This window comes from Neltuma alba, unplaced genomic scaffold (assembly GCF_004799145.2).
Source record: "Neltuma alba isolate B1F8T4 unplaced genomic scaffold, ASM479914v2 tig00012515_pilon, whole genome shotgun sequence".
In the NCBI taxonomy this organism is placed as follows: Eukaryota; Viridiplantae; Streptophyta; class Magnoliopsida; order Fabales; family Fabaceae; genus Neltuma; species Neltuma alba.
Window position 1 is genome coordinate 797,724 of NW_021636982.1, and position 13,755 is coordinate 811,478.

The following is a 13,755-nucleotide window of genomic DNA, read 5'->3' on the forward strand; positions in this document are numbered from 1 at the left end:
AGTAGGCTGACTAGCAACTTAAGACAAGAAGTTTGCTAGGCCGCACGGTTCGTTGGAATTACGACCAAGTCTGTGACAGTTGGTATCAGAGCCAAGGTCTGAAGATCGTTGGAACATAGAGGAAGATGGAAGGCGGAAGCGAGACTATCAATATGTCCGAGGGAGTCAAGAAGAAATCTAAATCCCAGAGATCTAGTTCAAGGGAAACCATGGAGGGTTTTGAGACACGGCTAGCCAAGGTGGAGCTTGCAATAGCCGACGGGGAGGAGAAGTTCGAGGAGATGGGGCAAAGCATGGACGAGTTCCGTGAGGAGATGCAAGCCGCCATGAACAAAGTTCTCGCCCAATGTCTCGACAGCATGAAGGCCATGGAAGAGTCTCACAGGGATGAGGTTTCTTCGATCCGTGAAGAACTCGAGAGGGTCTCGCGCAAGTTGGAGAGTGCCGAAGAGGAGCTCATCTTGTGCAAGAAGGCTCTTGCACAAGGAAGTCCGTCAACGTCTGATGTAAGGACTACATCCTCTAAAGTAGATGTTCCACGACCTAAGGCTTTCAAAGGGACAAGAAATGCGAAGGAACTAGATAATTTTCTATGGAGTATGGAGCAATACTTCCGAGCGAACGTCGTTACCGACGATGCACTTAAGGTTAGCATGGCATGTCTCTACCTCGAGGACACTGCTATGGTATGGTGGAGGAGGAGACAAGGGGACATAGAGAAAGGCACTTGCACCATAGACACTTGGGCTGAATTCAAGGGTGAGCTCAAGAAGCAATTTTATTCTAGCAATGTTGAAGAAGAGGCTAGGGGTAGGCTAAGGCGTCTTCAACACAAGGGAAGCATTCGCGAGTATGTGAAGGAATTCACTGAGGTACTGCTTGAGATCCCTGACTATCCTAATAAAGAAGCTTTCTTTGCCTTTATGGATGGATTGCAACAGTGGGCTAAACTTGAGATCCAGAGACGTGGTGCTCGAGACTTGACCACCGCTATCTCCATTGCTGAGTCCCTTATTGAGTTCAAGAAACCTGAGAAGCCAAAGCCGAAAGACAAGGGCGGCAAGGGAAAGAGTGGGGGAGAGCATCACCGAGGCAAGGAGACCACGGACAAGTCGAAGGGTCCCAAGGAGTACAAAGCTGGGGAAAGGCCATCACTTAAATGCTTCTTTTGTGAAGGACCACATAAAGCAAGGGATTGCCTAAAGAAGGCTAAACTTTCAGCATTGATCGAGGAAAGGGAGGAACGGGAACGAGAAGAGGAGAAAGTAGGATCCCTACAACTCCTCAATGCAATTAAGGCAAAGGTGGAGATGCCCAAGTCCGGAAGGAAGGGACGGTTATTTGTGGAAACCGAGATTGGAGGACACACCGTCAAAGCACTTGTGGACACGGGAGCTTCCAACAACTTCCTTAGAGTGGAAGAGGCTAAAAAGTTGGGCATTCACTACCAAGGAGAACGTGGTTGGCTTAAGGCAGTCAATTCAGGACCAAGGGCTACCTTTGGAGTTGCTCGCGATGTCAAGGTAAGCCTGGGCGATTGGAACGGCCTCGTAGACTTCTCCATTGTCACCATGGATGACTATCCAATTATCTTGGGTATGGAATTCATGGACAAGGTTAAGGCCGTGCCAATCCCCTTTGCCAACACGATGTGCATCTTGGAAGAAGGTAACACCCGACTAGTACCTCTAGAACGGGAACCCAACTCCGAGAGAAGCAGATTTCGGCCATGCAACTCTCCAAAGGCATAAAGAAGAAGCAGCCCACATATCTAGTCGCTTTGAAAGAAGAAGCAGTAGCCTCGCCAACTAAAAACCTCCCAAGGTGTATTGAGCATGTCCTAGAAGAATTCAAGGACATGATGCCGCCCGAGTTGCCCAAGAGGTTGCCACCAAAGAGAGAGGTGGACCACAAGATAGAGTTGGTGCCTGGTGCCACACCACCTGTGGCAGTGCCTTACCATATGGCGCCTCCGGAGCTTGAGGAACTTAGGAGGCAATTGAAGGAGTTGGTGGACATGGGATATATCCGTCCATCAAAAGCACCTTATGGAGCCCCGGTATTGTTCCAGAAGAAGCATGATGGGTCACTTCGGTTATGCATCGACTACCGGGCGCTTAACAAGATCACGGTGAAGAACAAGTACCCAATCCCACTTATTGCCGATCTCTTTGATCAACTTGGCCAGGCTCGTTGGTTTACCAAGTTGGATCTAAGGTCGGGATATTATCAAGTACGGATAGCCGAGGGAGACGAACCAAAGACAACATGTGTCACGAGGTATGGTTCGTATGAATTTCTTGTAATGCCTTTCGGACTCACAAATGCACCAGCAACATTTTGCACCCTCATGAATCGAGTCCTACAACCGTTCTTGGACAAGTTCGTGGTGGTATACTTGGATGACATTGTCATTTATAGCAAGACGTTGGAGGAGCACGTGAAGCATCTTAGGCAAGTCTTCCAAGTCCTCAGGGAGAACGAGTTGTACGTCAAGAAGGAGAAATGTGCCTTTGCTCAACGGGAAGTAACTTTCTTGGGGCACATTGTCGGAGGGGGCAAACTACGGATGGATGAGTCCAAGGTGCGTGCTATACAGGAATGGGAGCCGCCAAGGAAGGTACCCGAACTTCGTTCTTTCCTTGGATTGGCCAACTATTATCGAAAATTCATCAAAGGTTACTCTGCGATAGCCGCTCCCCTCACTGATCTTTTAAAGAAAAACCGAGTATGGGATTGGGATGATAAGTATCAAGCCGCTTTTGAGGAGCTGAAAGCAGCCGTGATCAAGGAACCGGTGTTGGCCTTGCCTGACCACACCAAACCATACGAAGTACAAACGGATGCTTCGGACTTTGCCTTAGGAGGAGTCCTAATGCAAGAAGGTCATCCGGTGGCTTACGAGAGTCGTAAGCTCAATGATGCAGAACGGCGTTACACAGTCCAAGAGAAGGAGATGACGGCCGTGGTGCATTGCCTGAGAACGTGGAGACATTATTTGCTGGGTACCAAGTTCATTGTGAAAACCAATAATGTCGCCACAAGTTACTTCCTTAAGCAGAAGAAGCTTACACCGAAGCAGGTAAGGTGGCAAGCCTTCTTAGCAGAGTTCGACTTTGTGATGGAGTATAAGCCAGGAAAAGGGAACGTCGTGACCGACGCATTAAGTAGAAAGGCCGAGCTTGCCTCCATCACTAGTCCGAGTTTCCCTTTGGTTGATCGAGTCAAGGAGGGACTAAAGCAAGACCCACAAGCCAAAAGTTTGATGAAATTGGCAAATCAAGGAAAGACACGCCGGTTTTGGCTTGAGGATGGGGTGCTCATAACCAAAGGAAACCGAGTGTACGTGCCGAAATGGCAAGGCTTAAGGAAGGAGATCATTAAGGAGTGCTATGACTCGAGGTGGGCTGGACATCCCGGAGCTCGACGCACGATGGCACTCATTGAGCGAGCATACTTTTGGCCCCAGATGCGAGACGATGTAGAGCTCTACGTGAAGACTTGTCTTGTGTGTCAGCAAGACAAGGTGGAACAGCGCCCCGTTTCTGGCTTACTAGAGCCACTTCCGATTCCCGAGAGACCATGGGAAAGTATTTCCATGGACTTCATCACTTGTTTGCCGAAGACGGAAGGATGCAGCAACATTATGGTGGTGGTGGACCGGTTTAGCAAGTATGGAGTGTTCATACCAGTCCAAACCAAATTCACTGCAGAAGATGCTGCAAAGTTATTCTTCAAGTTCGTGGTAAAGTATTGGGGCATACCAAAGACTATTGTGAGCGATCGGGACACTCGCTTCACAGGAAGATTTTGGATGGAGCTCTTCAAAATTATGGGGTCCGAACTTAACTTTTCCACAAGCTTTCACCCGCAGACCGATGGCCAAACGGAGAGGGTGAACGCTTTACTCGAATTATACTTGAGGCACTACGTAAGTGCCAACCAGAAGGACTGGGTCAAGCTCTTGGACATTGCCCAGTTTTCATACAACTTGCAGAAAAGTGAATCAACTGGGTCAAGTCCGTTCGAGTTAGCCACGGGGCAACAACCGATGACTCCGCACACTTTAGCTGTTGGCTATAAAGGCCCGAGTCCTTCAGCTTTCAGTTTGCCAAGGGGTGGCATGAAAAATCAGACATGGCGAGGGCGTACTTGCTAAGGCCGCGAAAAAGATGAAGAAGTGGGCCGACGCTAAGAGGAGGCACTTAGAGTTTGAGGAAGGTGACTTAGTCATGGTGAAGCTCCTTCCTCATCAAAGCCGAAGGTTCGCCAAGGTTCATAAAGGGCTAGTGAGGCGTTATGAAGGACCGTTTCCTATAGAGAAACGCATCGGTAAGCTAGCCTATCGCTTGACTCTACCTTCACACTTGGAGATGCATCCTGTTTTTCACGTAAGTCTACTGAAGCCATACAACGAAGACAAGGATGAACCAAGTAGAGGTGAGTCTAGAAGAGCCCCTACAGCAATTACTAAGGTGCCAGAACGGGAAGTTGAGGAAATCCTCGCGCACCGAGTAATACCGAGACGTGGGAGTCATCCGAGCTACATTGAATACTTTGTTAAATGGAAAGGATCTCCCGATAGTGAAGCAAGCTGGGAACACGAGTTGGCTTTATGGGACTATAAGAAGAAGATTGAGGCATATAAGAGGGATGCGCCGAGGACGTCGCCACATTAAGTGGGGGAGAATGTAACGTACCGCTCATGTTTTGCCCAAAATACACAAAGGCTCGCTGCCCAGAACTGTCCAAAGGTGTCCACAAAAGTCTTGGGTAAGTCTGGAACTCTCTAGAAATGTGTGGAGCTTGTTGGGGAAGCTTGGAAGGTTCCAGAATACTATAGATAGTTGTAGAGACACCTAACCCCTTTGTAAATATCTAGATATTTTTGTAGAGTATTCTAGATCCAACATTGTAACCGTTGGATCAAGTAGATCTTAGCCGTCCATTGAGGAGGTGGAGAACTATAAATACCCCCTCCCCCTCATTCATTTGACACACTCAAGAAAGTGAGAGTGTTGTAAGTACTTTGAGAGATCAATACAAAGTTCTTTCTTTGAGTCTCTTGTTCCTTCGTGTTCCTTCGTGAGTAGGCTGACTAGCAACTTAAGACAAGAAGTTTGCTAGGCCGCACGGTTCGTTGGAATTACGACCAAGTCTGTGACAACAGGGACGGGATAGGGATTTTGTCCCGTGTCCCGTCCTGCTTCCTTTTTAAAAAAAAAAAAAAGATACCATAATTTTTTATATGACTTTTTTTATGTTATAATACTTATTTTTATTGGGCTTTTAAAGATAAAAACATTATAAAAAATATTATATAGAAAGCTTAATTATATAGCATAAAAAGGTGTAAAAATAATACTGTAAAAAAACACTATATAATGACTTTATGAATTATTTTATTGAGGAAGGAGATTTTGAGATAATACTACAACTTAAGAGCTACAAATCATCATAAAAATAAGAGTTATTATTAATAAGTAAATTGAATAATCTAATAATAATTATTAATAAATAGTTTTTTTAAACCGTCCTGAAATTTTTTTTGTCCCCTCCTGTCCTGTCCAAACACACCGGGACCGGGACGGGACAAATTGAACACCCCTAATTAAAACGACTATGAAAGACTAATACCCTATCAAGTCTTTCATGTAGCATATATCAATTAATATTTTATAAAAAGATTAATAGAAACTTCGGTTCTTCAAGTTTATTATCATTTTGATTTTGGTTTCTTAAATTTCTAATTATAAATTTTGGTCTATTAAGTTTTTTATTTAAAATATTAGTCTTTATAATCTAATAAAAATTTGGATTATTTTGTCTTTTGCGAGATCAAAGCTTAAGGCTTAAAACTTGTAAGGCTAAAATCAAAATAAGAACAAATTTGAGGAATTAAAAATTATATTAAGCCTTTATGAAATGACATATTTAATGAAGAAATTAATTGCATTAATTCACTCTAATATTATAGCAGCAAAGTTTGTTCAAAATTTCCCCTTCTTTTATTAAGCTGGTATTCGGTCGGATCCAAAATGTGTAATGTAAAGAAGTTATACGTAACTTTCATTGGCACTCGATTCTTAACATATGACCTAATTGTTGAGTTGGTTTTGGTCTTAAATATAAGACTCATTTCTCATATTTATCAGTTTTTTCTAAATTATACCTCTATAGATACTCTCTCAACCATAATCAAATAGAAGAAGAAGAGGGGTATTAGGAAAGATGATTATGGTGTTTTAGGAAAAACGTGTCACATTTCTTATAATTAACTAACTTACTTAACTTCCTTAATCTAATCAAATTAGTTAAATGGATCTTATATTAAGGATCGGAGGAATATAATACTACATTATATCCTAATTATAGGATATTATTTATAGACACAAATGATATCTTATAATTAAAACTGGAGGCAGTATAACAAAACTAAATAGAAAGATAGAAGTGAGAAAAAAATTAAAAAGAGTGATTCTTTGTGAGAAACAACAATTTAATTAAGAAGTTCAAAAATAGGGGGATTTGGAGGGAAAAAGTAATATTTTGTCATGTTGTGACTATTATGCCCATATTTATTTTTAATATCCTTATACTATCTTAAATTCTTTTCTTCTTGTCTTCAAATGTTGCTCTCTCATTTGCATGACCAAATATTTCATTCAAAGATAGGATACAATACAAATTGTGACTGAACATTACTTCAGCCTTCTTTTCAATAATACTTCACGCCCTAGAGCATATTAGAATTTTGATATAAGTGTTACTCAATATATTAAATGTTATTTACAATTCTATTTTATTAAACATTCTATAAAATTTCAAAAAATAATTTTAAATAAAATAAGGATAAAATTGTCCATATTAAAATATTTTTCCCTCCCCTCTCTTCACGAACCAAATAAGATAATATTAAAGCTCCTCTCCTTTCTTCTTTTTTATAAATCCAAATAAGATAATATTAAAATCTTTTTATTCTCTTCTCTTTCTTTTCTTTCTATTAAAATCTCTCCCGTCCTTTTTTTTCAATTGAGCCAATCAGACCCTAAGTGATTCGAAATAATCACGTAGGATCGCATGAAAGATAATGTTTATCCCGGGCACGCAAAGAACGTCGAGGTAGGGTCCACCTCCAATTCCAGTGAACTTCCTCTCCCATCTCCGTCCCATGTCGGCAAGTCCCGCCTCTCTATCGTTATTAGTGCACTGCTCTCCATAATATCATATTCATCGTCAATCAATCAGCATAATCTAAGAACTGTTAAACTCAACTTTTTTGACCAGAATGTTAAACTTAACTTAAATTAAATCAATTCTAAATAATTTAATAAAGTTTACATAATTATTGTTTTTTTTGGCCAAAAGTTTACATAATATTGGGTTATTACAATTTTTATCTTTTAAATTTGTTTTTATTTTGGTTTTGGTTTCTTAAACTTAAAATCTTTGGATACGGTGATATGGTCCATCAAGTTTTGTTTCATTTAAATATTAGTTCTCATAATTAAATAAATATTTGGATCATTTTATCTCCTGAAAGATTAAAGCCTATAATTTAAAATTTGATAAACTAAAATTAAAATTCGTGCAAATTTGAGAGACCAAACATAATATTAATCCCTATTATATTGATACATTTATTTTAATTAAATGGACTCTAAGTATATGCACAATATATAAAGAAATAGTTAACGTGGCTTTTTTATAAATTTTTAAAATGTAACTTTAACATTTTTTTATAATTTAGATTTAAAAAATTTATCTGGAATTAATTATAGATTTTCAACGCTGAACTTAATTTTTCTGTTTTTGCTTAGAAGTATTTGGGTGAAAATCAATCCATGATTTTGAAAGTGATTTTACTATATATGAAGTAAGCATGTGAAAAGAATTTTATCTCGACTTTGTAAAAACACTTTTAAAATTAAAATTAAAACTTCATATGTAGGTTTTCCATAATAAAAGCGGCTTGGGAGAGCTAAAGCTTGGTTTTAAAGGAAAACAATCAAATACCCACAACTCTTAACTATAGGTAAATGTAGAAGCTTGACATACAAACAGGATTAGATAAATAGTTAAACATTTTTTTAATAATAATTTTCCAAAGAAAAAAACTTCAGAAAAGTTTCTTCTGCGATTCAACGGATAATTGCCACGTTTAATCATTTGATGGGGACGGGCAAGCGAAATCCAATTTTAGGTGAACTGGTTTTACGGAATTACACCAACCATGGAACAAAATCCCACTGCATTGTCGGGGAAAAGTAAGGACTAATTCGTCATTACATACGCTCACAGAATAGAAGCACCATCATCAGAAAATTTTACTGCAACTGGATAAATGTCGCTTTCCTTATTTTTGTCATAATGGTTTCTCTCTGATTAAAAAATAAAACAATTTTTATATTTTATGAATATAACTTAGATTTTCATTAACTTTATAATTATAACTTAAAGCCTCAAAATTACTAATAATTAAATTCGAAATTTATGGGTAAATTCCATGCTTTGTAGTTGTGAACTTGTGATGCGATATGTTTTTTTAATAGCCTCGGATATAATTATGGTTGGCCAAAGTTTCCTGTGCTGCTTCATCATCATGCCCGCAGGCCTCCTACCTAAGCCTAGACGTTTCACCAGTTTTAAATCGCTGAACACAGTGCTAAAGTCTCGTCTGATCTTAAATATAGGACTAGGATATAATAACTAATTTTTAAAAAAATATCGTCACTTTTTAATTGCATCAAGTTATTTTTCCTGTGTATTTATTTAGTAACTTAATATTTAATCATTATTAATGATAAATTCTTAATAATCTTCTCCATGTTTTTGGGTTATTTTTAATCTTCTCTTTGTTTTCATTGTCACGCTCCTTTGATGAAAATCTCGGGTGTTTCTCTGTGCTCTCGCACTGCACGTTTCTGTTCTTGTTTGCAGTGTCACTGTCCATTTCTTCAAACCAGAGCATGAGTCTCTGTCTCGTGGACCATTCTTTGCCTCCTTAGACTCTAACCCCTCCTCCTCCTCTTCCTCCGCCTCCTCCTCTTCTGCATTCTTGAGCCTGGAGCCTTAAAAAGTGTGGAACTTTCCTCCACCCGTTTTATAGCTAAGTAGTTTTTAAAATGAATCAGTGATGGAGACGAAGAATCACCTAATCCATTTTTTTTAATTCCTTAACTCCTGCAAGTTTTTGTTTTTATGTACATCCTTTTCTTCTTGCATAAAAGGGAGTCTAGAGCTACATCTACACACCCCAAAGCTCCAAACTTTGAAGCATTTCATGTTTCGTCTCAAGCTCTGAGAAATAAAAGACCCCTTGTAAGTATTTGAAAATGTCATCAATCATACAGATTTCCGTTGTAGATTTGGAGCAGAGAAGCCATCGCAGTGACATGAGTGCCGAGGCTAGCATTTGCTTCTCTGATGCTGAAGAGGGTTCTTGCTATTCCCACTTCTATTCAACAAATGGTGGCTCATACGATGACTATAGCTTTGCTTGTGTTTCTGATCCTGAGGTTATTGAGGGTGTTCCTGAGTCAGGAAGAGCTTCTTCTGTCACTGAATGTTCAGTGGAGGTGGAAATTGAAAGTGGGGTTCCTGAAGTTAAGTTGCATTTGGATATAGTGGAGAGAGAGTGTAGGATTTGTCACATGGGTTTGGAAAGTGATAGCCATGAATCTGGGGTTCCAATTGAATTGGGTTGCTCCTGCAAGGATGATCTTGCTGCTGCTCATAAACTCTGTGCTGAAACTTGGTTCAAGATTAAAGGGAACAGGTATGTGAAACCCCATCTCTGCTTTCTTTTAATTCTAATTTTTTGATTCATGAGTTTTATGTTAAATACCAGTGCTTCTCTATGCTTAACTGGAAATACACAAACGTGGGTTAGATTGTTTAGTCTGGATGGTTTTGGAATTTTTAGTTCGTGGATGACTTAATTGAGTGGGAAATTGAAGATGACTAAAATAAGAAAGTACTTGGTTGCATATTTTAGTAGTTTAAAGAACAAAGTGGTGAGGACGTAGGATCGGTTAAAATTCTTGAACGAAAGGTACATTGGCTAACGTTAATACCAAGAAGTGCTCAAAAGCATGAATCAGTCCTGCTGAGTCAGCGGCATGTCTCGGTACATTGAGCTTCCCTTTTGCTATGTCTTCTTTTTTCAATTTAGGGAATCTTCATTTTGCTTCTTTATAGTTCTCTCTTTATCTAAATATCAAGTGGAGACTTGACCACTTCAACCTTTTGTGCCCCTTCTTTAAGATTTAAGAATCTCTATCTTGCTTTTTTAGTTCTCTTTAAATCTCCATCAAAGTGGAGATTTGACCCTTTCAACCTTTAATATATTTTCCAAATATCGTGGTGGATGCTTGTTGCTTTCATTTGTGCTGCCTAGAACTATTTATTGTTTACTCCATTAATTGTTCAACCCCATCTTTCCTGTTCATACAAAACTTATGGATGACATCGACCACAGCTACTTTCAGTGTGCGTGATTGTTTTTTGGTACCATAAAGTCCTGCATGTAAGTGCAAGTGTCCAAATTCTGGAAGCAGTCCTTAAGGTACAATATATCCATACTCTATGATCATTTGTGTCCTCATGTGTTCCACAGTTTTATCACAATCACAAATGACTGGGGGAGGGCTATTCAAATTACACATTGGCACATCAAATTCTGTCATGCACAGTGTTCACGTTTGCCTACATACGTGTTATATCCTGTGGATCTTAATGTTACTCTCTATCTCATTGCCTCTCAAAGTTCATCAGAGTTGCTTGCCGATGTTGGACTGGTTGAAAGTTGAAGCCTTTATTTATTGAATACCATTAAGCAATTTCCTGACCTAAGTTGTCTACTTTGAATGGCGGATTAAAGCAATCCCACAATAATCTTCCTTTTCTTTAATTGGCACCTAGTACGGATAAGATACTCGTCTAATTCACAAGCTCACTGTTGATGCTCTGCTTTAAGTAGAAAGCAATTTGTTGGGGCCATTGATGATGAAGGTTGGATCTATTAAATATCTTAATTCAGATGTTAATTCACCCAGGTGCATGATTTCACCTCTAAATTAAAATTAAAAATAAGGAGTAATGGAACAGAATTTGCATCTGCATTGATTGGCAATGTTCTCTCATTTATGAATTGCTGCCTTGATTAGTGACAAATAATTGATGGTATCTTTTTCTTCCTTTTAGAGATTCCATAACCTTTTGAGACATATCATTTTATCATTTGTTGAGGACAATACTGCATTTTTGTTTTTGAAGGCAGGGAATACTGAGGGGGATATTCTATCTAGGCTAACTTAAGGTAGAAAACCATAATGCTTCAATTTGATTAATTGTTCTGATTTGGTAGGACGGTCTGCTATGACAGCCTAGTATATCAATCATGTTGATAGATTATTTATCTTAGCAAAACTTTAAAGCAAGTTCATTTATTCATGTTTGAATCAAGATATGTAAGAATGAGATAATTATCCTTCTCTATGCTGTGTACCTGAGCAGAAAGCTCTTAGGGCTCTGTTGTATGTTTTTTTTTTCTTTGGCCAAAAACTGTTGTATAATACTTTGAGTTCTCACATTGACAAGGCTGTGATATTTCATACACGTACGCCAAGCTAATGTGAGAATTGAGATGGATATTTAGTGGGACCTATCGCTAACATGTTTATATGTCCATTTGTCACTGCCTTATTGGCTTAAGTCTACCTTTGAAGTCCCTACTTCATTGGAAAAATCCTTAAGGTAGACTTAGTCTACTAAATATAGGTAAACTACACCAACTACGAAAGAGACATATAAGCATCTCTTTGCTAAGATTCAGTGAAAAGTTTGTTTGACATGCAGGTGTTTCTTTATGATTGTTTTGATTTTCAGATCTTTTATATTTACATAGGAATTTCTTCTTTTCCTTGTTTGGCATTCTGTAGGCTGGTAGCTAATAGGATTGCTCCCACTCTATCTTCCTGCTGCTATATAATATCATAAGTGCGGCTATTTTAATTCCTTCATTGTTTTGGATGTGGTTTGAAGGCTAGTTACAGTCACGCATAAAGCACATTCCCCCTAAACTGTGAAACACCGAAGATAGCAATTTTTCAGACCTTGTTTCTCTGTAATTCCTTAACTTGCATGATTTTAATTATTTTTGTATGGCTATATTCTTGTAGGACCTGTGAAATCTGTCATTCTGTGGCACGGAATGTTTTTACAGCAAATGAGGAGACAGCTGAGAATTTAAGTGACAGCAACAATGCTATCACATTATCCTCACTTCCAATGCCGGCTTCCCCAGAAACTCGAAGATTTTGGCAGGGCCGGCGCTTCCTGAATTTTATGCTTATTTGTATGGTTATCGCATTTGTCATATCATGGGCTTTTCACTTCCATTTTCATTCACCTTAGTGTAGTTCTTTTAAGATCACAGGGAAATAAAAGCTTGTTAGAGTGGGGAAATTTGGGGGAAAACAAGGTGAAATGAAAGAAGAAAAGAAGAAATCCTGCCCAGCGACTTACAGAAGTCTTCCTTTTGAGAATGAGTGTTTTTAGTTTTCACAACCTGAGGCCTCCTAAAAATCAGCTGTTCATTTTGCATTTCTTCATTATCTACTGGGCCCTTAGCCTTAATTGGCTTTTTGAGTCTACCATCCAAAATTAATGTGGTTCATAGACAAGTACTGGAATGCTGTGTTGAAATGTATATCATAGTATTACTATTGCTGCTCCAATGCTTTTTCGTGCACCATGAATTTCCTTCTGTTATTTTTTCCCCCTTGGCTTGCTAAAGGCTGCTATATGATTAAGGCAAATTTGTGGGCTGGTTGGTTGGCAGATTGATCTTTTATGGCCATACAAAGTACCTTTTTTTTGTGAAGAAAGAATTCGTTACTAAAAAGTAATTCCGACAAGACAGCCGTTGGTTTACAATAGAGAGATACCAATTGGTTTATATATTACTTTGGGTTCTAAATACTATTTTCGGTCCTAATTATAAGAGTCAGTTGACTAATTTGAAGAAATTAAGAAAAAAAGTTAAGTTAGTTATTTGTAATAAATATGTGTTATTTTTTTAAAAATATGCTTACTAATCAAGTATGTTGGTTAAAATTATAATTATTAGAAAGATTATTTTGAAAAAAATTGAGTAAATATGAGAGACAAAATGGATTGGGGTCTTATATTTAGAACAAATATAAAAGTCAAACGAGATCTTATATTAAGGATCGGAGGTATTAAGGATTGGAGGTAGTATAGTATCTAATTTATAGTTCAAAAATAAGCAGGAAGTTAAGTCTGTTTCTTTGTATCTGTTGCTTGTTTCCTAGTTATCATTCAAAAAAAAAAAAAGAAGCAGGAAATGTTATTTTTAAGGGAAAAAATTGCACATAGCCCCTGCTGGGGCCCGGGCCTAAAAGCAAGTTACTCTTCCTGTCCCTAAAATATTTTACCTTGACCCATTCAAAACTATATGTTTGCCACTTTGCCTCCATTTTTTTTTATAAAAAGTCTCAAACATATATATATATATCTATATATTTCCATTTTCTGTTAAATGGATTATAAAAATAAATTTAAAACTGTAACTTCCATAAAATATCGGTATTTATATTAATTTAATACATAATTTACCATTACATTTTTTATGAAATATTAACATTTACATTCAGCACGTATCGCCCAGCCAATTAATATTTTCTAGATCCATCACTTAGCAGCTAGTCTTATTCATCAAACTTCATACAA

General features: G+C 38.3%; 1 protein-coding gene across 1 annotated transcript; it reads left to right on the forward strand.

Moving 5' to 3' along the window:
- The first annotated feature begins 9,335 nt into the window (after positions 1–9,335).
- LOC114727962 (uncharacterized) lies at positions 9,336–12,733 on the forward strand. Its single transcript, XM_028914752.1, has 2 exons — positions 9,336–9,778; positions 12,183–12,733. The coding sequence occupies exons 1-2, from the start codon at positions 9,336–9,338 to the stop codon at positions 12,415–12,417; spliced, it is 678 nt and encodes a 225-aa protein (XP_028770585.1). The 3' UTR covers positions 12,418–12,733.
- The last annotated feature ends 1,022 nt before the right edge of the window (positions 12,734–13,755 follow it).

Coding starts and splice junctions, on each gene's coding strand:
- LOC114727962 (XM_028914752.1), top strand. CDS start 9,336: ATGTCATCAATCATACAGATTTCCGTTGTAGATTTGGAGCAGAGAAGC. Junction 9,779..12,182: donor TTCAAGATTAAAGGGAACAG/GTATGTGAAACC, acceptor ATATTCTTGTAG/GACCTGTGAAATCTGTCATT.